Consider the following 25,357-nt stretch of genomic DNA (forward strand, 5'->3'; position numbering starts at 1 on the left):
CCTTAATGGGAGGATTAAGAAGGGGGATTTATCAAAACTGGAGCAGACAAAATCTGGAGCAGTGCCCATGACAACCAGTCAGCATCTCTCTTTCATTTTCAAATCTTAACTGAACAAACGTAAGAGAGAAGCTGATTGGTTGCCATGGGCAACTGCTCCAGTGTCTGCCTGCTCCAGTTTTGATAAATTCCCCCCTTATGTTTAATGATAATTAAGAAATTGCTTCTTGTTAACTGTTCTGCCCACAGGCATACCCTCAATATTCCTTTCCTAGACTTACTGCCCACAGTCATACCCTCAATATTCCCTTACTGCCCACATTTGTATATCCTCAGTACTCCTCTCCTGCATTTAATGCCTACGATCATGCCTTCTGTACTCCTGCACTTAATTCCTCATAGTTCTATACCCTCAGCACTCCTCTCCTGCACTTACTGCCCACATTTATACCCTCAATATTCCTTTCCTAGACTTACTACCCACAGTCATACCCTCAATATGCCCTTCCTGTACTTACTGGCCACAGTCACACCCTCCATATTCCCTTCCTGCCCTTACTGCCCACACTCATACCCTCAATATTCCCTTCCTGTACTCGCTGCCCACAGTCATACCCTCAATATGCCCTTCCTGTACTCACTGCCCACAGTCATGCCCTCAATATTCCCTTCATGTACTTACTGTGCACAGTCATACCCTCAATATTCCCTGCATGTACTTACTGCCCACAGTCATACCCTCAATATTCCCTTCCTGTACTCACTGCCCATAGTCATACCCCCAATATTCCTTTCCTAGACTTACTGCCCACAGTCATACCCTCAGCACTCCTCTCCTGCACTTACGGCCCACAGTCATACCCTCAATATGCCCTTCCAGTACTTACTACCCACAGTCCTACCCTCCATATTCCCTTTCTGTACGTACTGCCCACAGTCATACCCTCCATACTCCTTTCCTGTACTCGCTGCCCACAGTCATACCCTCCATATTCCCTTCCTGCACTTACTGCCCACTGTCATACCCTCAATATTCCCTTCCTGTACTCACTGCCCACAGTCATACCCTCAATATTCTTTTCCTAGACTTACTGCCCACAGTCGTATATCCTCAGCACTCCTCTACTGCATTTAATGCCTATAATAATGCCTTCTGTACTCCTGCACTTAATGCCCATAGTCATATACCCTCAGCATTCCTCTCCTGCCCTTACTGCCACAGTCATACCCTCAGTATTTTTACTGCCCACAGTCATACTCTCAGTATTTCTTTCCCACATGTACTGCCCACAGTCATACCCTCAGCACCCCATTCTTGCTCATACTGCCTGCCCTTATACATTCCCCACTCCTTTCCTGCACATCCTACCAAACATCAGCCCCTTCACACAAAATCACTTCTTTATCAGTGTTTATAATAGCCCCAACCTTGTCTGTTATGGAACAGGCACACATTTGCTAGTTTAGATAAACAGATAAAAGGCCACTTCTAAGAAGACATACACATAAATCAGAGCCTATGATTTATAAAGGTTTACTGCAGGTTCATCAAATTTTTACCGAACATTGTGCTGTTAGTCTGAATTCCTACTGTACATTACATTCACAGCACATTCTGTAGCTTGAGCAGGTCCAACATCAGATTCAAAGCATTGCACGTGTGTTTAACATAGTTGAACACAAAATAGTGAAGGAGATTCACCAGAGTTTTATAAATATGCTTCTAGGATTCGTGTTCAGGATTTTCTGTTTGTGATTACTGTGAGTCAGATTCCCTACATGTTGACCACACATGTACATGATGTGTTTGAGTTCCCCGTCTGAACAGAATGGAAAATAATTAAAGTGTATGTAAATCCCAACAATGAATATTGTTTTTTTGGTCTGTTTAATATACCATTGGAAGCATTTTGTTAAATGTTTGTTTAATGCAAAAAAAAAAACCCTGTTGATCTTGTTAAATTCAGAGCTGCCTGGTGTCTTCCCTGTGTTCTCTCAAAGATCTACCCTGGTTCTTTTCTTGGACTACAGAATGATTAGCCTTAATGCTATGAAGATCTGGGAGTTGAGTAGTTTGCAAAAGACCCTGGGCAGGGCTGACACCACTCCACTAAGATGTTGTGCGTTGTCCGCTCTAAACAGGGTTGCATTTCTGGAAGATCAACAGGTAGAATTGTGCATGTATTGCAGATGTGTACTAATTTTGTCTTGACATGCACTTAAATGGAAGTCTATCATCAACAATTTATTATCACATATCAAGTAGATGAGGATGTAAACATGTTGGTGTTTTAAACTATGCAAAATATCGTTTTCTTTCCCTAGATACCCTGCGAGGGATTTTTTACCAATAATTTCAGAATACCCGAACAGAGCTGGCAGCTTGTTGGCTGCTCTCTGTTCAACGATTTTCAGACCGGCTCCTTTGATCAGCTGATCGATGGCCGCAGACATGGGCACCCAATTTGCAAATTATTGTGCGTTCTTGATAAACTGGCTGAAATGCGCATAGTTTATGGCCAGCTTAACTGTGACAGTTACAGCCAGAACCGTATAAAAGTAGAGCAGTGTACTTACAGAAAAGGCAGCAAATAGACTGCTTTTATTTACCCCCGTGAGGATAATACCTATGCTCTTGCAGTGCATTTAAACCCTAGAACAAAAACGTGATATCTCGCCGTGTACCAATCCTTAGATGTAGTTGCCGAATTCGTTTTCTTTTTTTCCATCAGGTCACAAGATTTCTGGCAGATATTATTATTACACAGTATTTTATATAGCGCCAACAGTTTGCACCGCACTTTACAATATAAGGAAGACATTACAATCACATTACAATTCAAGACAACATGGTAAGGAGGGCCCTGCCCGTGAGGGCTTACGATCTAAAAGGGAGGGACAAGTGATACATGAGGAAGTAGCTGCGCGGGGATGAATTGTTTGACAACGTGATGGTTGAGTGTTTAGGTTGAGCTGGGATAGGCTTCCCTGAAGAGATGAGTCTTAAGGGATCGCCTAAAGGCAGTCAGAGTGGGAGATGTAACGTGTTTTGTTTTTTGGTACAGCTAACAGACTGGGAGCGAATAAGAGAAGTTCATAGTATATATTAAAACAGAAGCCCCATATATGACTGCTTCTTAATTTAGGCGTAATGCTATTGTATGTTTTGGATGGAGATTGCATCAAGTGTTTTGGTAACAAATGATAAAAATAGCGCAAGCAACAATTTTTCGTTTTTTCAGTGAAACTGAAGTTTAGGTTTCTGCCTGATAAGAGAATATAATACTGAAGGAGCATTCTAATAGTTATAGGGAGGGCATTGGCATCGATCAGAAAGCTGTGGGCTGTGAATTAAAAAACAATAAATTTGGGAATGTTTTAAGTGACTTTGATTTGGAATTGGCAAGTTGTATCACATTAGACTGTGTTACTCCAGCGGAGGGGTAACACCTACAAAGTGCAGCATAATCTGTATGTGGGAAAGTGATGAATACAATTCAATAGTGTGGGAGAGCAGATTCATGCAAAAGGAGATTGTTCCTTAGTATATAATTACATGCCCACATATCACTTTTCATGCCGACAAAGAGATATTGTGTTGCATGAAGGAATATGCAGTTTACGGTACCTGACTGTCATCCTGCTAAGAGTTTAACATACTTCTTCTGGGATTACTTCAGAGGTGATGCACAATGTACATACACCACAGATGTGTAATATGTTACTTTACTGCTTTTTGTTGTATTACTACAGCTGAAGAAACTATATACTTTGCATTGAATTGAGAGGGGTTGTGAAGTCCCAACATATACTATCCTGTTACAAAATCTGCATTGTAATAGGAATAGATACTACAGTTGTTTTTTTATAATGCAGTCAAAGGTTACCTAAAGAAAATCCCTTTTATGTAGTGAGTGTTGCCTTCTGTCTGCCCAGCACTTTCACCAACTTCCTGGACTCTCAGTGTGCTTTGCATCTTTTTCCCTGCAGCATGATGTGATGCAATCTCGATACATACATATCCTATCATGCATTACTTCCAGCAAGCAATGATAATGGTACGTTGTTCAGAAGGCAAGCTCTTCAGTTGTGACGCAAGGAAGTGCATATTCACAGGGTTGAGTGAAATTGAGTCAATGCATTTGAGGAAGTTCATAATATGTAAGGTTTACAAACTGTGATATGCTTATTAGGAGTGGGATAGAACTTATGGAAATTCAGTATAGAAATACATATTCATTTTTAGTTGACCATAGATACCCTTTAAAAGTCAAAACCAGCTAAAACTAATATTTCAGATGCAAGCGTGATCCCTATATCATGGGACAAATGGAAGGGTAACTGTACAATATGTTTTCCAGCATGTCCTCCTATCATGAGTTAGCCCCTATGAGCTTGATTGTCACCAGCAATGCTCAAAACATTCACTTGAATGTGACTTGCTAGTGTTATGACTGACCTTACTGCTCTGAGAGCCATAGTGGCACACTTTATTTGCCCTTGAAATGGTAGTCTGCCTTTGGCTTGTTATCCGGCTAACGATTCTGAATGGTATGCATTATTGCAGTGTGTTTACACTGAAAATAAATAGCAAAATACTTTAACTCTGATCACACATTGCATGTGAGCTTACGTTTGCTGTCACTGGTAAATGCTTGTTTAACTTTAGTTCACGTGAAAACAGTAGGGGAGAACATTTAAATTGAATCGCATTCTTTCTTTGCAGTTAATGGTGGTGGTTGGAGGTCAGGCTCCCAAGGCGATTCGCAGTGTGGAGTGCTATGATTTCAAAGAGGAACAGTGGCACCAAGTGGCTGAATTACCATCAAGACGCTGCAGATCAGGTTTGTTCACCTGTATTCCATCGTCTTGTGTGCTGTTAGAGCTGATACAGAAAATGACTTCAGTGTGACGATGACGGCACAGAAAGGGACGATCGTTTAACTGTTTTCCTACTGGAAGACTATTCAAGAGAATCAAATGGCCACTACTTCTAAAAACACATAGAGTGAAAGCAGAACAAGATTTATTATTGTCAGGACCAAAAAACAAACTAATTTTTATATTTCTCAAGTCTCTTTTTCCTCCTTTTTACCACGTGTTGTAATAAGCGTGTTTAGAGATCAGTAGAGATAAAAACACATGCCCACGTTTTGTTTCTAGATTAGGAATGCCAGTTTTTGTTATGGATTTGGATCAGTTCAGCAGTTTTACATTGAGAGATAATACAGGATTTATATAGTGCCAACAGTTACAAGGCAAAACTAAAGGGTACGGAGGGTCCTGCTCATGAGAGCTTACGATCTAAATGGGAATATCTAATGTATTAGGAATAGGCAAATTGACAATGGGATGGACAACAGCAAAATAAATGAACCAAGGACAGTGGTCAGCGGGGAAAAAAAAAATATCTCAGGATCACTTTGCACTTAGATGGCCCGGCTATTATTCACACTCAAAGAAATTGTAGTGATCAGGTATACTGGATATAAGGTGTGGAAAGGTTTATGTAAACATTATACCATTCTACATACATTCTCTCATCTCAGAATAATCTGTTTCTTTACATGAGGACATCACTGTATAGAAAAAGGAACTAGTTATAGGCATGCAAAAAATCATGAATGGAGTGATGGTATGCTTTGGTGACGGTGTTCACTTCTAGACAAACTTTTGAGGTATACTGAACCCCCAATTGGTAAGCTGAGTTTGTGAGTTCTAACACCCATATTCACTATAGGGGACAGTGTTCTTTACATTAATATATGTGCTTTTGTACTCAGATGAGTTATTTACAAAGCCAAGAGTAATTATATAGTGATTGTGCTTAACTCACTGTTCGGGTCAATGGCAAACAATGAAAACTGTTCTTTTACAGACCAGTGTGGCCAACATGCAGGACAGGAGGAGCACTCTAGGGGCTGCTGTACTGAATGGGCTGCTCTATGCTGTTGGGGGATTTGATGGCAGCACAGGTAAATATGTTTTCTATTTTCATGTGCCATTTGGTATATAAGAAGTGGTATGTTATTGAGGTAACTTTCACTTGTAATATACAGTTTATCAGTTGCTGTTGCCTCATTGTAAATCTGTTGTCTGGTAAAACTAGCTGAAATATATTTTTAAAGAAATAACATCATAGACAGGTCATTTTAGAAACTGACTTATAAACATTTAGGGGGTTATTCATAAAGCTGCCGAAGACAGCCGAGTGAATAACCTAGCAGAAGTGAAGTGAGCCGAATGCTATTCGGCTATTCACTTCTGGCTTGTACGGTCATTTGGCTCGGCTATTCTGCTCGGTACCTCCGGGGTACCGAGCAGAATAGAAAATCAACGGAAAGAGTTTAAAAAAAAAAACTTACTAAAATATTTTTCAAATGTTAATTGTAAAATGAAAAAAGAAAGATCTAAAAAAAAAAAAGAAAAAAAACAAAAACAATTGGGCGGAGCTAGCAGTGACGTATAGCTCCACCCAACTGTTTCCTATTGGCTGGCACATGCTAGAGCCTCCAAGCAGGTTCCCAGGTCATTTGGGGACGCTGATCTGTCATTACAATCCGCCCAGCTGTCATTTGCGGGGCTTACAGCCGGCCTTCAGCAGGCCGCTTGCCCCGCTTCGAGTGTCACTTCGGTTCAGTCGAGCCGAAGCCTATGCCTTCAGCTGCCTCACGGGCTATAGTTCATAGCCCGTACAGCAGCCCTTCAGTTCGACTGAACTGAAGCGCTTCAGAGGCCAAAGAGAGCCAAAGGATCAGCCGAGGCTACGGCTGGATCCTTCGACTCCTTCGTGAATAACCCCCTTAATGTTTTCCTTATCATCCATTGAGGGACTTGGAAATGGTAGATAATCGTAGCAAATGGGTTATATGCAGTTGACTACAAGAGGTGGACACTGGCAAATGAAAATAATTGAAACCCTGCCCCTAACCAGCATGTTGATCATTCACCCTCTTCTTAAGAAGAATTTAGGGTTAGCACCCTTCATTTTTTGTCAGCTAAGGGTTCTTCCCTTCTCTCCATTTGCATATTATGCTGTGGGGGCTCTCGCATCCATGGATATCTCCTTAAGAGATTAATTGTCTGTCAAGTATAATACTGTGTTTCATTCTGGAACTCTCGTTCCCTGAAGTCACGGGTCAGGAATACCATGCTTAGCTTTTCCTGATGTTATCAATTGGACATTTTTTTCATCTGTTTTTACTCTGGTGCTAGTCCCATAAAACATTGTTTCAGTTGGTGTTCTGTTCCACCTGTTTTTTGGTGGTTCCTCTATTTGCTGATCGAGACCCATGGCTCATTCTGGTAGCACTTCCCCTTAGTGGTGTTTTTCTGTCCTGGTCTGGAACACCAGGATGCTTCTTGGCCACCTCCCCTTGTTCCTGACAGTTTCCAAAATTGATTGGCCCTTTTTCATCTAGCCTTCATTTAGGTGTTTATTCCTTTAGGTACTGTTTCTGTATAATTTCCACTTCGTTGGATCTCTTGGTGGCCTTTTACCTTTTAGACTACTTTTGAACGCCTTGACTTTTTAAGAATTTCTACAGTTCCTGTGTCCCTCAATAGTTGATCAAGAAAATAAGATTTTTGTACTTATTAGAAATTTTTTTATTCTTGAAGTCTACTTAGGGACCTAACGCTCTTTTATTAGCCTGTACTGATTGCTCACAATACTGATGCATGATGTTTGGAGGCAGGGTTAAACTTGGCCTGGCTTAACTTTTCATTGCTTGCCTGTGTCCCAACCTCCTGAAGGCAGAAGGTGGCAGTATATCCTGTCTAACAATTTCTACAATTCATGTGTTCTTCAATGGACTTAATTTTTCCACTCACCTCATAGTTCTAAGCCGACCTGTGACAATGAGACTGTCACAGGTCGGCTCAGTAGATCGGGAGGTGAGAGAACACATACCGGGTTCCCTCACCTCTCGATCCTGTCACGGCTCTCTGCTGTGACAGGGGGAGGGGCTGGATTCCCCTCTCCCCGCTCCGATCTGCCAGCGCTGACTGGCGGAACGGACGGGGGAGGGGGCGGGTACAGCTGGCTCTGCCTCTAGATAGGCAGAGCCAGCTGTCACTCACGCAGCTGGGCGGATCCCGTCATCTAAGTCGGGATCCGCTCCAGGTGCGGCGTCTCAGTATACCGCGAGCTGTAGCTCGCGGTATACTGAGCTTAGGGTAACGGGAGGACGCTAGTTTGTGTCCTCCCGTTACCCCAAGGAGAACTATGGGGAAAAACACTGACCCCATAGTTCTCCTTTAAAGGTAAGCAAAAAAATCTTATTTTTTCATATTCATATATGGGTACCTTGAAGGGAATCTGATATTGTAAAGTTGTTTTGTGAAACATGTGAATGTGTACTCTGGGAATTACCCACGCACCTCCTAAATGAATTGCTATGTACTACGTAAAAAAAAAAATCCCTACGCTAAAAGCCTCTTTTATTTGCCTAACTCGATGGTAACGAGATGTGTCGAGTCCATGGGATTTTATCATCTTCACTGCAGAGGAGAATCCTTCTCCAAGTATCCATGTTACTTCCTGTGTAATGTGGAAAGCACTTCCTATTGGCTGCCCAGTAGGAGGGTCCTCTCCAGAAAACTGCAGTGTGATGGTGTCAATACGAAGTGATCAGTCAGCGCAGGAGCAGACTAAATCGCTGGATGAACACTTGTCACTCCCAGAAGTGAGGATGACAAGGGACACAGGCGGGTAGTTTGGAGACGAATGTTTGCTTTTTAATGTTTCAATGTTTGCTTTTTATCATTGGTAATTACAAATTACAGTTGCATGCAAATGGGGCAGTAAAATGTGCCTATTACCTTTCAGATAACATTTGAATTAAACATTGCAAAACACCATGTATAAGCCTTTACACAGAAGTGAACCAATGTTGAAAATGCATAAAAAGTTATAATAACTTGGTTTTGCATATATGTAAGTTTGTACTATATGTATACAGAATATGAATTCTATTCTAGTCTAACTTTCTTAACCAGGGTTCTATGGAACCCTAGGGCTCTTCTTGAGGTTGCTAGGGTTCCCTTGAGCAGTGAGCAATGACCAATTGATCTCTTACCTACGCTGACGACTATCACACTTCTACAATCGCCACTTACATGGAGAAACCACCATTTTTTCCTGTTTGCCATATTATTTTAAACATGTATTGAAATGTAGTGATCATGCTAATATTCCGCAAACTATGGGTATATTTTTAGCAGGAGTTCCCAGAGACAATAGAGTCGAGAGAGCCTGATCTATTTATTACAGGTATTTATATAGCAGCAACAATTTATGCAGCGCTTTACATAGCTGCACGTTCACGTCAGTCCCTGCTCTCAAGGAGCTTACAATCTAAGGTCCCTATCTCATATGCATACATACGAGGGCCAATTTAGAAAGGAGCCAATTATCCTACCAGCATGTCTTTGGAGTGTGGGAGGAAACCAGAGTACCCGGAGAAAACACACACAAGCACAGGGAGAACATGCAAACTCCTTGCAGCTAGTGACCTGGCTGGGATTCAAACCAGGCACCTAGTGCTGCAAGGCAGAAGCGCAAACCACTATGCCACTGTGCTGCACACCTCGCCACTGTGCTGCCCTAGTTGAACACAACTCCTTGTGCAGTCACTAAAGGAATTATGGTGCTTATTCTATATATTCTTTTGGTCAGACCTGAAGCTAGCATTCCATCAATTCTAGGGTACTGTAATTAAGGCCAGCTTTGCATTTTGATTAAGGAAAAGTCTCCTCCCTGTGCTACATCCCATTCCCCTTACAGTGAACTTATTTGTAGATATGACACCAGGATATAATAAAACATCTTGCTCCCTACTGTACAAGCTGGAGCACTGTACCACAAGAGCATTGCCAATTATTAGCACATTTTGCAAGGGCTAATGCAAGGCCTCTGCCCTACATAAACATTGCTTTAGCTTCATCTTGTATTTACACACACATAAGTAGATACTAACATGGGTGTCTGAAAGCTGCAAGCCAGAAAATAAAAGGCAACATGTTACAGTGCTTTTATTTAGTTCTAGAATTTACAATTCCAGCTCTTTTACTAAAATTGCACTTGTCTATTTCTGTAGGATTGGCAACTGTGGAAGCATATAATGCGAAAGCTAATGAGTGGTTTCATGTTTCACCAATGAACACCAGGAGAAGCAGTGTTGGAGTCGGTGTTGTTGGTGGTAAGCTACAGTGCATTAGTTTGAAGTTTTTTGTTGTTTTTCTAAGATAATTTTTATTGATTTTGCAATTAATGTCATATCAAAATTGGTTGAACCACCAAAGAAAATAAGGACACCACACCCCTAAATTGAAATAATAACACAAGAAAAAAACATGGGGCTTTTAAGGTGTCACAGCCAGATATACGGATGATATCAAATACAAAAATATTAAGTTCATAAGCCAATAATTTATTATAATTAAAAAGTTACATGATAGCAATGCGAGTGCGAGTCACCCGCCGCACAACCATCGGCATCCATCGGGAGAGAGTGGGGAACATAGATGGGGCGGCTCGCTCTGAAGAAATATGGACTCACCTCGGACTACAAATTGGGTGGATACTGCGGGCTGTTTGATTTCTTTATTTTGCCTGTCCGTGTGTCCTTCTTATCTACCTGCCTCCTCGGGCTGTTGGGTGTTGTCCCTCCGATGGATGTTTTGACGCACCACAACTCACCAGACAAAATGATTTTTGCTATCAGTGATCTCCCTTACTTCCTGAAGACGCTTGTGGCGAAACGCGTCAAAGGCTGGACCCACTGCACATTCAATCGTCAATTTATGAGAAACAAAATCAATTTATGAGAAACTTTACAAATGAAATAAGGATATTGTTTAAAGTGGATCAATTTTCTGGAATAGATAAGATTATATGATGTGCAGTTGGGATCCAGGGGGGGGCTATGTGTTGGGTCGAGAACCTGTTTTCTGGGATATGTTTTTTATAGTGGTTTTATGTACATTTCTAACAATCATGTAACTTTTTTAAATATTATAATAAATTATTGGCTTGTGAACTTATGAACTTGTTAAGAATATTTTGTATTTGATATCCGGCTACGACACCTTTAAAAGCCCCATGGTTTTTTTCTTGTGTTTATTATTTTAAAGATCTAAAACTGTATTATATATGGTTTGAAAGCTGAAAACCCAGTTTTCTAATTTTGTGCAGGTTGACAATATTATTTGGATACATGAAAAAACAAAGCGATAATGGGGCTTTAAAAGTGTCCAATGATGAATGTGGGATAGCATGGCTTAGCTTAGGTAACGAGACATGATGACTGGTCATAAAAATATATATAGTATAATACTTTTTTGCCTCCAACAAACCTCCTGAGGAAGCTTTAGCTAGCGAAACGCGTCAAGGGCTGGAATAGTGCAATTATAAATGAAATAATGCTTGCCTTGTATATGTGCCTTGTATATCGTTATTATATACACCCTGCAAATGCACTAAGTCCAGGGAGGTATATGTAATTATTTATTATTCACTGTTTGCAACCTTTTAGACCAATGAAATGTTTTTAAGTATATTGAGATCATGTAAATAAAATTCTTTATTATACTATATATATTTATGACCAGTCATCATGTCTCGTTACCTAAGCTAAGCCATGCTATCCCACATTCATCATTGGACACTTTTAAAGCCCCATTATCGCTTTGTTTTTTCATGTATTGTATTCAGGGGTGTGGTGTCACAGTTCCGATGGGCGTTCTGGGAGATACCTACTTGTTTTATTTAATATTATTTGGATAACTTGAACGCATATGTGATATATTATTTCCAGGTATGCTGTATGCTGTTGGTGGCTATGATGGAGCATCAAGACAGTGTCTTAGCACGGTTGAATGTTATAATCCCAGCACCAATGAATGGACTTACATATCAGAAATGGGCACACGAAGAAGTGGTGCAGGTACTAATAAATGTACAGAGATCAAATTATGGGACTTGACACCTGTTTGTTTATATTATTTATTCATATAGCGTCATCAAAACAGCACCTTGATGTTTTTTTTGTCAGTCCCTGTTGCCGAATGTTCCTACTACATTCGGAATTCTACATACAAAATTATTTTTGGAGAAGACTAGTAATCTACTAAAATGTTTGTTTTGTTGGTTGAAACTGGAGGATCCAAGGAAAGAACATGGAAGCTCCATGTAGATAGATTCTGTGAATTAAATTGAGCTCATGGATTTACCGTATTTTTCGCTCCACAAGACGCACTTCCCCCCCCCCCCCCCCAAAACCGAGCGGCGGCGATAGAGCCCCTAGAGCAGACGAAGAACGTCCGTTCTTCGTCTGCTCTGTGTGATCACTTAGACTGTGGTGCTGTAACCACGGCGCCACCTGTTTCATCGGTCACTAACTACAGCTGCTGTAACAGAACCTCCCTGCATCCTATGGTCCCGTGTGCCTTATGGAGCGCAAAATATGGTACGTGGTGGTAGCTACTGAGCAGCCATGCAGCCCCCACACTATTCTATGCGCCTCGGCATGTCATGCTAAAACAGCTGGTTAACCATAAATGTCCAATTGAAGTTTCTGCACGAGTCATATTTATTATAGTTTGTAACACATCTTTTGTGTCATGCCTTTTAATATTTGGCGGTGTAAGAAAACGCAGTTTAAAATCTATAGTTACAAAAGACATGTGAGACACATAGAGGGGCTCCCTATGCTCCTATGAAAAGCTACAGTTGAAAGTTTTTTTCAGCTGTGGCATGAAGCATCCATCAGATAATTTCTTAGACGCTTTTATTTTACTGTGAGAATCCACACTCACAAACAACATCAGCTTGACGTTGACATTCAACCGTACTGTAAGTAGCAAAGAGAGAATGACCATGACATGCATAGGAACCTTGACAGGGACTCTGATGTTGACATAGACAGACAGACTGACATGTTTACATTTATATTGACCTTCGAACATCTTGACATATCAGGCCTTGTATATCTAAAGGTGTCTAGAAACCAGTAATATGGTTTCAATTTTTTTTCCTTTACCTGCATTAGACGTACGATACTGGTATGTGAAATATCTGGTTGCTAGAAGCAACATACATCATAGTTACATAGTTACATAGTATTTGAGGTTGAATAAAGACATTAGTCCATCAAGTCCAACCTATTAGGATCTCATTCTAGGAGTACCTGTACCCCTGTATATTACGGTCCCTTAAGAAATCGTCCAAAAGTTTCTTGAACAATTCCACATTCTTTGCTGAAATCACTGTCTGTGGCAGTGAGTTCCAGACCCTAACTGATCTTACTGTGAAGAACCCCCTTCGCCCCTTGTGCTGGAATTTTTTTTCCACCAATTTTAGGTGGTGGCCTCTAGTTTTTGTAATGGAGTTAATTTTAAACAGTTTATCGCTAATGTTGCTGCCACATACATTTAATTCCTCTCTTTTTGTGGGACAAAAGTTTACTACCTTGTTGTTCCCCACTATTTTTATTGTTATTATTCTGCCTTGATTTCGGTCGTCCGTTGGTAGTTATACTTACATGTGCCAACGGATTTCCTATATTGACTGGAGTGAGCCCACTATTATGAACTCCTTTTTTACTACTTTCTGTGTTATTTTTACCTATGATTAAATTATCTACGTTTAGTTTAAGTGATTTTATTTTTATACCCTCCCCCCCACTTCCTAGTTTAAAAGCTCCTCCAGTCTTTCTACCATTTTCCCCCCCAGGAATGCTGCACCTTTCCCATCATCATTATTTTACTTTCATTTTGTCTGCATCTCCTATTCCCAAAAGGAGAGGGAATATTACCAAGACAGAGTAATCAATATAATATGTAATATTATGACAATGTAGGGATAGGTACAGGAGAGACTGACAAAGGAAATGTGTTTTTTATCTCCCAGTGCTGCAGATTAATATTTTTCATACATGAACCATCTGGTTTCAGAGATATATATGTACATGATAGCCTGTCATCTTGTTTGTAGGTGTGGGAGTCTTAAATGGTTTGCTGTATGCAGTTGGAGGCCATGATGGTCCGTTGGTGAGGAAAAGTGTTGAAGTTTATGACCCATCTACGAATCTGTGGAAGCAGGTTGCTGACATGAACATGTGCAGGAGGAATGCAGGTATGTACTAATAGGGCTTCCATAACTGCTGAATTTTAAAATGTAAATTCACATACATTTAAGGCAATGTCAGGTTCATGTGTAGGGGTCTATCATGAGGAATGTCTGTTTTTTTGTTTTTTTTCCCCTCTCTCTTTTGTTGTATAAATAGCCCTCACCGTATTTTACTGACTGCAAAAGCTTGGAACAGCCTTTATTCAGTGACACAGTTTTAAAGTTGTTATGTTCTAGTCAGGCATAAACATTTGCATTCAAAGTGCCATTGGTGGCTCCAAAACCTAGGCAAAAATTTAATGGTGCAGGAAAATATATCGGGAAGATAAGTTGGATCCACAGCACATCCAGGTCATATGGTGCCTAGGCAGCTTTTTTGTCTTGGGAGTAATGGGGAGATTATCTGGTTTCCTCATACCTAACTTCATGGGAATAATCAGAACACTCCTCAAACTGTAAATTCCCTGTTAATGATTATGAGGAAACCTCAGAATGGTATCTTTTCAGGCTCCATGACTTCATTACAATAGCGAATCTCTGTGTATTTGGCTCTTCTGTTCTCTATATTCAAAATACCACAGCTGTAGTTGTTCTAGCTGAATAAAATATCCTTTCCACACCAGTATGATTTCATCCTGGTATTTTTCTTGTCTACCATGCTTTGCTATATCCGTATGCTCATCTAGGTTAATTTAGTTCAAGCAACACCCTTTGTTTCAGTCTACAGCAGCCTCGCCCACACCCTGGATCATAAGAAAATGTTGCAAGGCACAGACTGGATGAATGGGTTACCCAGCCCTGGTAGCCAGAAAAAAAATCAAATTTAAAAATCCTTCTAATTATAAAAAGAAATAAAAGTTAGGTTTATGAATCTATAGGAAAGGGACATAATAGTGCCTCTGCATCTACAGGGAAATGAATAAGGAACAGCCTTTTACCAGAGGATAACAATGTCCTTCCTTTAAAGTGCAGAGACGTCTAAGGACCAGACAACTTCAGGCATTTTATATGTATATACATAGTGGGGCTAATTTACTAAAGGAGTAGAGACTGTTCACTTTGCATAATTAAATATTCCCTTTTTTTTATCCTGCCTACAGGAGAATTGCATGATGGCAAATTAACTGTAGGCCAGCCCAGGATATTACCCCATCATACTACTAGCACACCTTGCTTGATTCCCCCATCCAGTAACCCTGGCAATTACCCTCAGGCCCTGGGTTTCACATGGGCAATTTCTAGACTGGATCTGGTTAAATCTGTTGCAGAGTACTTTTCAAGTCCAGAGACACTGGCATTGCCTCTGCGCTTGCCCTGTTTTTGAAGACTTACTTGGGCAGGGGAGTTCCCTCATATTTATAGGTTGCTGGGTGCCAATTTTCCCACTTCCTACTGGCTTTGCCATGGAAGGAATTAACACTGTGGAACAGGGCGCTGACATCATTCCACCGGGTGAAGTGTTGTGCATGCGCATTTCGCATTTTCTTTCCAACCAAACAGCATGGAGGGAGCATCTTGGGCTTCAATGGACTCCAAAGAAAAAAAAAAAATTCGGTGAGTTCAAAAATCCCATTTTCTTGCATTCCTCAGTGTAACAAAAAGGCAAACGTGTAAAAGTTTAATGAAGTTATAAATAACTGAAGGTTATACCTATATACCAGATACAAATGCTCCCCAACACTCAGCCATGTTAGCCAGTAAAAGAAACCTAATTAAACTTCTTCTAGTTTCTTCAGTAAAAAAAGTTTTGGTTCACATACATTTGAAAATATGCGGAATAGTCATACACCAGCATCCAAGCATCTCCTTTCCAAAGTGCCTTTTTGTCAGCACAGACTTCTGATGAGGCAAAAGGCTGCTGCCAAATCCTGAAGCCGGGTCAGCAGCTTACTAAACCTTACGGCTTCATTTGTCAAAACTCTGTTTAGTTTGAGTGCACGTGCTGACATTTGCACACAATATACAGTATTTCAGAATATTATTAGTATTTCACGGTTTGAATTTGTTGCCTAAAGTTAGTGGCACTTAACAAAGGCTATCTGATATGTTTGAATGTGGTGATCAGCAAACTTTGAATGAGGGGTGGAAGTGTGTCAGCAGTAGCCAAACCACTGAATTCTGAATACAGCGTCTCTCCACAATATATCCATTTAATTTCCGTATTTGACTAGCCGTTTTAAAAGAGCAGATATACAAATATTAGACCCTGTTCACACCTGTAAGTTTTCGGGTGCATTTAGGGATTCCTGCGTCAGGAACTTGCATTTTCCTGCAGCAGGAATCCCTAATCTGCCGTTTACAACTGTCTCCCGTTCAAGTTAAAGCGACACTAAACTCAGAAATGAAATAATAAAAATAACGTCTATTATATAAATAATAAATGACTGTGTACCTTTTTTTTGTCATTGTTCGGCTCTAAAAGCTCCAAAATCGATTTTTATTTTTCCTATAGGGTGGCTACTTTTCTTCTCCATGGTCCCTATGGGAGCTGAAAAGTAGCCACCCTCTGTGCTAGTTCATTTGAAGGACTACAACATGGTGGGGGCGTGTCTTCAGTCTCCGCCCACAGATCCTCCCCTCTAGACTCTGCAAGGAGCTGGGATTTCTTCAGCTCTCCCACACTAATATATAATGTTTGATTTCTCTTCTCCTGGTTTACCAAGGAGGGAGCTTCTTGTGAGGAGATTCAGCATGCGAGCTGTCACCAGCCTTTTACTTCTGAGTCTCAGCTGAATCTGGCCACACAGTCACCGAGGAGACGGCTCCTACATTTGAAACAAAGTTGTTTTTCTGTGTAGATTGTTGTAAACTTGATATTTGTTTGTAGATTTTTTGGCAGTAGTTTTGATATTTCAGAGCATTGCAGAGGAGATTACAAGCAGTGACACTGTCACAGTTTGTATAGTGAGGAGGGGGCAGGAGGCAGCTGTGTACAGTGAGAGATGATTCCTCTCTGCCACATGGGAGTTGTAGGCAAAGAAAGGTGTGCACGTGACCAGAATCAACGTGCGCGGCTCTTACTAAGGGACAGGAAGTGTGACAGGAGAGAAGAGCAATGGGAGTGGGCACAGCAGACTTTCTAAAGAGATTAAATAGTAAGACTTTATTTTAAAACCTAAATAAATGTGTCTTTGGAGAATGTTCATTGTGTAGTAGTGTACAAGGAGAAAAAAGCTGAGGGTTTGGTGTTGCTTTAATGTTCAGGTGACAGCTGCTGCATTTCAACGCCAGCACACCGTATGTGGTACGATTACTGTACATGTGGTTAGGAATCAATCACTTGACAAGAGTGTTTGACTCTTAACTGCATGTAATCGTATCACATGTGATTTACATGCGGTGTGCCGGTGTTCAGATGCAGCAGCTGTCACCTGATCATTAACCTCTTGCCGTCAGCCCGTTAAGAAAAAACGGACGGACGGCAGACTCGCACCCGCGGGTTGCCGTCGTCAGACGGCATTTTTTTCCTGCTCGCGCGCACCCCCTAGCGGTTTATGGCGTGCATTTCGGAGCGCCCCCATCTCGAGTGCCGCCATCTCCCCCCTCCTGACCCCTCACCTTTAATCCCGGGATCCGCTAGCCCATCTGCGGCCCGGGACCGGCTCGGGAGGGCGTCAGGAGAAGGAGGGAGGGAGATCAGCTCCTTGCTGTTCTCCCTCTGTAGTGTGAATGCAGAAGTGATGTGTATTACATCACTTCCGCATTCACCTGTCAGTCATCTGGCTCCTACTGCCAGAGAGAAGAAGCTGATGAAGCAAATCTGTGCTTCATCAGCTTCTTTTGGGGTCTCCAGGTGACATTAGGGGTCTAGAGACCCCTAATGTCTCCATAAAGAGGACCTGTCAGTGTACCTGTGCTATTATATAGGGGGATGGTATCCCCCTATATAATAGCAATAAGAATAAGTGTAAAAAAAAAATCTATATAAATAAAAAAAGTAAAAAAAAATAAGCCACAAACAAAAAAGTAAAAAAAAATAAGTCACAAATAAAAAAAGTAAACCCCCCCCCCCCCTTCGTTTACGCACATATAAACGTAAATATGCGTCGCATGCGCCAGCGCGTGAAAATGGCAATTGCGCTACACATGTTACGTATCGTCGCGAACGTCAGAGTGAGAGCAATCATTTTAGGGTCATCAATCACTGATAACACTAAACTGATGAGCGGTAAAAGCTTTTAATGCGTCGCCTATGGCCAATTTTGGGTAATGTAGTTTTTTTAAGGTTTCGTGCGCATGCGCAATTTTAAGGCTTTACATGTTTGGTGTCTCTTTACCCGACTTGACCCCGTCTTTTATATTTTACCAAAAAATTTGGTAATAATAAATGTTTTAGAATTTAATATAGGGGGAACTGGTTTTTTTTTAATCTGTAGTTTTTCCTTAATATATTAAAAAATAAAAACCCCAGTGGTGATTTAAATACCACCAAAATAAAGCTCTGTGTCCCCAAAAAAGGGTATAAAATTAATTTCAGTACAGCGCTGCATGACAGAATAAATGTCAGTCAAAGTACCGCAGCGCTGAATACTGAAAAATGGCCTGGATGGGAAGGGGGTTTAACACCGCGGATGTCAACTGGTTAATTTGAACGGGTGACAGTTGCCCCTTGTAAACGGCAGATTAGGGATTCCTGGGTCATCCGTATGTTGTGTCATGTAATTCCACATACATTAAACTGAACTGTTTTAGAGTGCAGATCCCAGAAAATCTATTCCCATTACACATCATGTGCACATCACATTTCCAAGCTGACAAGGGAATGCCTTTTTCATGTTGCAGCATTTCCAGTTTATACTGTGTAACAAGCTTCAGTCTACAGACAAACGCAGTTTAGCCTTGAACAGCTGACTTTTGTTCAGTATAGATAAGAGAAAAATGTTTTCATCTCTGGAAATCTTTGCACACTAGAAGCACAATGCAGAAGTTGGAGTGGTTGCATACAACAATTCAGAGTGGTAGATACAATGGTTATTTTGAAAGAATTAAACATCACCAGATCCTTTGTACACATATGGCTAACTAGGAACCTCAGCCAAGCATCTGGACCAAATGGGGGAATGGGTTTGGTCATATGATCATAACATTAGCTTACAGTTGCCTTCTTGTACGTTCACCCACATGTTTAATTCCAGCTATTAGGTTTCTAATTACTGCTGATCATTCTGGCCGCAGGGTTCGTGACTGACAATTATTCCTAGCCATCAGCCTGTTGGTGTACTTATTATAACATATATAGTGACAGTAGTCAGTATTTGCCAACACTTTGGAATACCGCCTTATCTAGCTATTTATATATGTATATACTAAAGACCCATTCATATCAGTTCCCAAAGGGACTCCATTCTATTGTCCCTGCCAGTTGTAGGTAGGACTTGCAGGTTTCCAGAGCTAATGATTTATGTGAAACGTACCTGCCCACGTTGATGGGCTGGTAGGGATTTATTTTTATTTGCACAGCCAATATCTATTGGTCCCTCCCCTACCTGATTGAAAGTATTTCTTAGGCTGGGCACACACCTTACAACCATCGCAAGACTTTTGTCTTGGGATGGTTGTAAGGTACTTAAAAAAACGTACGATCTGCCTATGTTGCATAGGCAGATCGTACTTGCGATGATCGCAAGCCACGCCCCCTGAGGGGCGGGCTTCCGATGACCTCAATGCCGAACGGGCAGTGTGCGCTTGCGCACACCGGCCTGTGCGGCTGTTATCGTACGGACATGCCACAAACCCGCCGAACATCGTACGATGCTCGGCGGGTTTTCAAACATGTCCGTAAGTTTAAAGTCGTGCGACCTTACAGTAGTAGAGGTCGCACGGCTTCCACACACCTTACGATCATCGTACGATCGCGGGGTTTCCCGCAATTATCGTACGATAATCGTAAGGTGTGTGGGGACCCTTAGGCTAAGTGTATGTGGGATGTTCGATACTATGCAAGCTCTGACTGCACTTAGCACAGCCAAAAATAGAAGCTGGATTGCAGCAGTTCTCCCAGCGTGGACAATTATATAGAACATCTTTTTTGTACATTTTGGGTTGTATATGGAAGGATTAGATCCTTTGCCAGGTTCCACTTCTGTCCCCATTGGGCAGCCTCATCCCATTACTTGATCTGCTGATACAACCAAATGTAAAAGGTAAATCTCACTCACAGCCATATAAAGCTGACCAGATTTCCCTGTTCCTAACTCATTTTTGACATTTAATCTTTTTTTGTTTTAACCCTTAGGTGTTTGTGCTGTGGACGGCATGTTGTATGTTGTTGGAGGTGATGATGGATCCTGTAATTTAGCATCTGTAGAGTACTATAACGCAACAACCGACAAGTGGATACTTTTGCCTTCTTGTATGAGCACGGGGAGAAGTTATGCAGGTAAAATAAACTATGCACACGGGGATAGTTGTTAAACAATACCATTTTATACATATCTATTTCAATTCAGTAGATAGCCAAATTGAAAACATTTCCTTTAAATGTCCAAGAGTTAAGGTATAAGCAAGCCCTAATAATGAACGTCTCTTATTTGCTCTTGTTCGGTTACCTAAACACAGTTCTAATCAAAATTATTCAACCCCCATTGCAAATCAGGTTTATTGGCAAAATGTACATACTTTCAGTTGTTTAACGAGCAAATCAAACAAAAGCAACTGAAATAGGTCAACACAACAAATGTTTTCAAGTGGTTTCTGAAGTTTGTTACTCAAGTGGTCTTTCCCACTAGTGATATTGAGTCCCCACAGGTCAGTGACAGATTTGTCATTCCAGGACATGAACAGTCTTCAGAAACATCTGGAACATACTAGAAGGAAACCTAATTAATAATAGACCCCTGCCTTTGAAATTAGGTGGGGGTGATAATTATGTTCCAGCTACTGGAGTACAGACATGCAAATTTTAATGTGACGTAAGCTCAGGAGTTACATCTTAAAAATCCATTCAAATACCTTAACTGTTAACAAAAATATATCTTATTTGTGTATCACTCGGCTGTAGATCCTCAAATCATCTCTGAATTTGAGCTGACACTGTCCTTCCTTCTGGAGGGTGGCTACTTTTGTTCTCCATGGTCCCTGTGTGTGTTTTAAAGTTGCCACCTCTCCAAGCTCACTCCCGTGATGGACTTCAATCCCATATTTAGTTTATTAATTTGTATTGAGATTGTAGTCCATCACGGGAGGAAGCTTGGAGCGGCAGCTACTTTTACAGCACACAGAGGGACCACAGGGAATGCAAGTAGTCACCCTCCAGAAGGAAGGGCAGTGTCGGCACCAATTCAGAGATGATTTGATTATCTACAGCTGAGTGATACACAAATAAGATACATGTTAATAGTTAGGGTACTTAAATGGATTTTTAAAATGTAACTGCCGAGTTTAGTGTCACTTTAACATTTAGGCATGGACGCCCTATCTACTGGTTTTATCTCTAGGAAAATTATGGTGATCAGCAGAAAAAGCATTCCCAAGAAGGTCTGTTTAAGAGGGTCTGCTGGTACCCACATATTTGATCACACACGCCGGGGCTACACACGCTGGGAGACACTACCACTCTGCTTAAAGGGTCTCATCACACCCTCCTGAAGAAGTGGCCACCTTAGAGCCAAGAAAGGCATTGAGACTGCGATAGGTATGTGTGTGTTTCATGGAATAAAAGTCTAAACTGAAGAAACACGATCATTTCATCTATTCCACCTGGGCGCCTCTGCTGTCTTGCACCCATGTTTTTTGGGGCATTCTTGTCTAATTTCTCCATATTTCTCCATATTTGATCATTGCCCAGCCAGCTAAAATAAGATGTATCCATGGGTATGCAAGAAAGAAGCTATAGGTAACACTACTTTCAGACAGCAAAAAGAGGAGGCCCTATGTTTGTAAATGAGGCTTGTTCTAATGTGTTTTTCTCTTCTCGTTTTTCTTCTAGGAGTTACAGTTATTGATAAGCCCTTATGATCCAAGAGAGGACCTCGCATTATCTTAAGAAAGAGCAAGTATAAAGTGAAGTGTAGCTTCATGGCCTTCCTTGCTTCTGACTGCAAGCTGTGGCAGAGAAAATTCAAGGCTTTTCTTCTGCAGTAAAGCACAGCAGCCGCCGAAGATTACAATAGGTTGAAGAATTGTGCAGAGCTTTTTCTGCATTGAGCAGCAGCTACCTGCAAGTTCCAATGATTTGTGATTTTTGCTTCCCAACTGTTACAGAAGAGAAAACATAAGCTGCTTTCATATGGTCCAGCAATCACTGATGCTGGGTGGACTAGAGAATGTCATTAAAAAGAAGGATCTAAAGTTCTGTGTATATCAGTGAGGTGAGGTTCTATGTAGGGAACCATACATTCTGTACATGAAGTATAAATATTTTCTGAAGCCACATGGGTAGATGTGTAGGAAACCTATTTTCACATAAAGATGCTTTTTCAGCTATGTGAATAACCTGTAAAGTGTGTGTGTATGTCTGTGCATACGTGTACTGTACAACTGTAATTGCTGCTTTCTTTTTTAAAGCGGCCCCGATGTTGGGTTTATGCACTATTTATATATTGGAGCACTCCGAGGAGAATCTGCCAGTACTGTTGTAACACAAAGTTGTATATATATATTTTTTTTTTTTACATGTAAATTTGCATTTGCAGAATAATGAGGGCAGTGGCACTGGGGGAACAAATGTATAGGCTGCCAAATGTTTTTTATAGAAATAAAGGAGACCTGATTTGATTGTTTTATTTATGATGATGTTTGTATAAATTTGCACATATCTCTTTTGTGATTCCTTATTTTTGGATGTGAAGGAATTTTACAGCATGTGATAACTCCCCCCCACCCCCGATAATCTTGTGGAGATCAACTGACTATGCATGATTTAACTGAATTGTCAGTGTAGTTAAATTATTTTACCCTTCAAGTAATACATCTGCTGTTTGGCAGTGTTTATTACTGTTTTGTTATGAACATTGAATTATGAGTTTCCATGGCCCAGAATTCTGTGATCAAATATTTGTCAATAAATTCTTTTTGTATCACAGCTGTTTAGCTTTGGAGGAAATGTTTAGTGTTCTGTACATGCTTTGTTTATTATTTTTAGAACTAACGTTTAAGTTTTGTTCATTTTTTAAGTGTAAAAATGAAATATTGTAACTATTTCATATTTACCATTTCCATCCAGCAGATGAAGACTTAGGCTCCTTTTATATGTTTACCAGGCTAACCTTAAGTGCTTTGCTTTAAAAGAAGAAAAAAAAAGCCTGTTTACAGAAACGAATAGCTGAGGAAAGTGAGGAATCATTTTATTTATACAGTGACAGTCTGAAAGTAAAAAGCTACTGCTGTGCTTTTTTTTAGAAAGCCTAGAATATGCTGCATTGTGGGTGCACCCTGCATTAAATATATGCTGGTGAAATAAAGAATTTATAACTAAAAGCATGGGGACAAAAAAAAATACACCCACACTTCTTGGAATTGCTTTTAATTCCTTGCATTCTTCCACACAGAGTATAGATCCTTCTGTATAGCATCAGTGGTAGAACACTCAGCTGAATCAGACCCAGAGCATGCCAGTAAGAAAAGCTCCTACTACCTCTAGCTCAGTGGGGAAGGAGGGGTGGGGTCCATTGCGGAGATATTGGTGCTTCCATTCAGAGCAGCAGTCCTTTTGTGCAGCATAATGCTGGTACCCTGATATTTCTGATCAATAAAAGCATTTCCACAAGTAAGACATGTCCCACCTTTGATACACATTCAATGCATCTTTATTGATTTGTATTACCATGGGCTTTAGGAAAATAAATCCAAATAAATTGAGCCAAAACCATTAGTTTCCCTCTAAGGGTAACTTCAGTCTAACGGCTATATACAAAGTCACAATACATCCACAGGAAAATGTAACCTGCCAAGAATTGGGTAGTTCACACCCTTGCTGAGAGTGACTCCACTTTTCAGAGCCTGCATATCTGCAGACTCTACCACATCCTTAGCTGCAAAGTTTGGTGACTAGTGAACATCAGCACAAGGGTGATATCCCATCCTAAGTTCTCTGCCTTCTACACAAGTACATTCCTTCCCCCAGAAGATAACGGCAGTTACTCACATTGCAAGTCTTTCAGACTTCAGCTGATGTTGGCTAAAAGACAAAAAAGGTAAGCACACTGAATGTGCGGGAAGGGAACTTTATCACTTTTATAAAAACACGAGTGAGCGATGTATTTTATCTATATTTGTCTAAAAATATTTTCCTGTTGTTGCATTAAAATAAACATGACATTAAAAATGTTGATTAAAGGACTACAAACTTTGACAGATTTTAGGCTTACTATTGGATTTTTTATTTATTATTAATGTATTTTTCCTACAGCGTTCTTGTAGCATCGAAAGATTGTTTAAAACAACTGAATCTATGATCTGGTATGATTTACCATTAGTTATATGGCCAGCATTAGAATTCATGAACGTGCAACTTGAACCTCCCTTGTCGTTCCACAACAAATCCCCCATCCCCCATCCCCAAAGAGCCACCCACACTAATCCTATAATATCAAAATGCACTGTGCTAAAAAAAACAAAAACCTACCTTTAAGTCCCCTCAGTAAAATGCAGTGCATGACTCTTCCTCCCTCTCCAAACCAATTCATACAAATAATTCATAGAGTAAATGTAATTCATATAATTATCTCATAGACTGTGTCTCCAATAAAAGCCCCTCATTGTGCTCCAAGAAAATTGATTTTAAAGGAAGTCAATTTCATGTACACAAGTCCAATCTTAAATATCCATCCCAGACTGTGCTTTGACTTTCTATAAAGTGCTTATCGTGCAATCCAAACCCGTGCTTGATCCATCAAAAAAATGCTTCAAGTGTAAGCCACTCCGCTCTCCTCTGTGTGCATCGCTCTGATCACACCGCGCTCACTGGAACAGATGGACCATAAAAATAAAAAAAATGGTCATAACCACTTCTATAACGGCAATGCTCCCTCGTTGCCCTCCCTGGTGCTCAGTAGTCTAGATCGTATATAGGGATCTTAGAGTGCCTTCCCCCAATGTGTAAATGAATGGCTATAGATCACTCCTTTTATTTCTCATATGTAGTCTCCAATAACCATATAGCTTTGGCGGTACACTTGTACAGCCTCTTGGTAAGTTTCCATCCTGCAAGCACCCTGCCTCTCGCAGGACGGAAACTTACCAAGAGACTGTACAAGTGTATCAGGAACACGAGGGGTGCGATGTGGAT

General features: G+C 40.7%; 1 protein-coding gene across 1 annotated transcript in view; it reads left to right on the forward strand.

Moving 5' to 3' along the window:
- Window positions 1–22,936, forward strand: part of KLHL2 (kelch like family member 2) — a 98,131-nt gene extending 75,195 nt beyond the window's left edge. The window contains exons 9-15 of the mRNA XM_018558780.1: window positions 4,726–4,905; window positions 5,878–5,974; window positions 10,100–10,201; window positions 11,819–11,947; window positions 13,996–14,136; window positions 20,366–20,509; window positions 22,058–22,936. Of these exons, the coding sequence (XP_018414282.1) occupies window positions 4,726–4,905; window positions 5,878–5,974; window positions 10,100–10,201; window positions 11,819–11,947; window positions 13,996–14,136; window positions 20,366–20,509; window positions 22,058–22,086 (822 nt within the window). The 3' untranslated portion in view covers window positions 22,087–22,936. The remainder of the gene's footprint in view (window positions 1–4,725; window positions 4,906–5,877; window positions 5,975–10,099; window positions 10,202–11,818; window positions 11,948–13,995; window positions 14,137–20,365; window positions 20,510–22,057) is intronic.
- The last annotated feature ends 2,421 nt before the right edge of the window (window positions 22,937–25,357 follow it).

Source organism: Nanorana parkeri, unplaced genomic scaffold, assembly GCF_000935625.1.
Source record: "Nanorana parkeri isolate BGI_ZX_2015 unplaced genomic scaffold, ASM93562v1 scaffold358, whole genome shotgun sequence".
NCBI lineage: Eukaryota > Metazoa > Chordata > Amphibia > Anura > Dicroglossidae > Nanorana > Nanorana parkeri.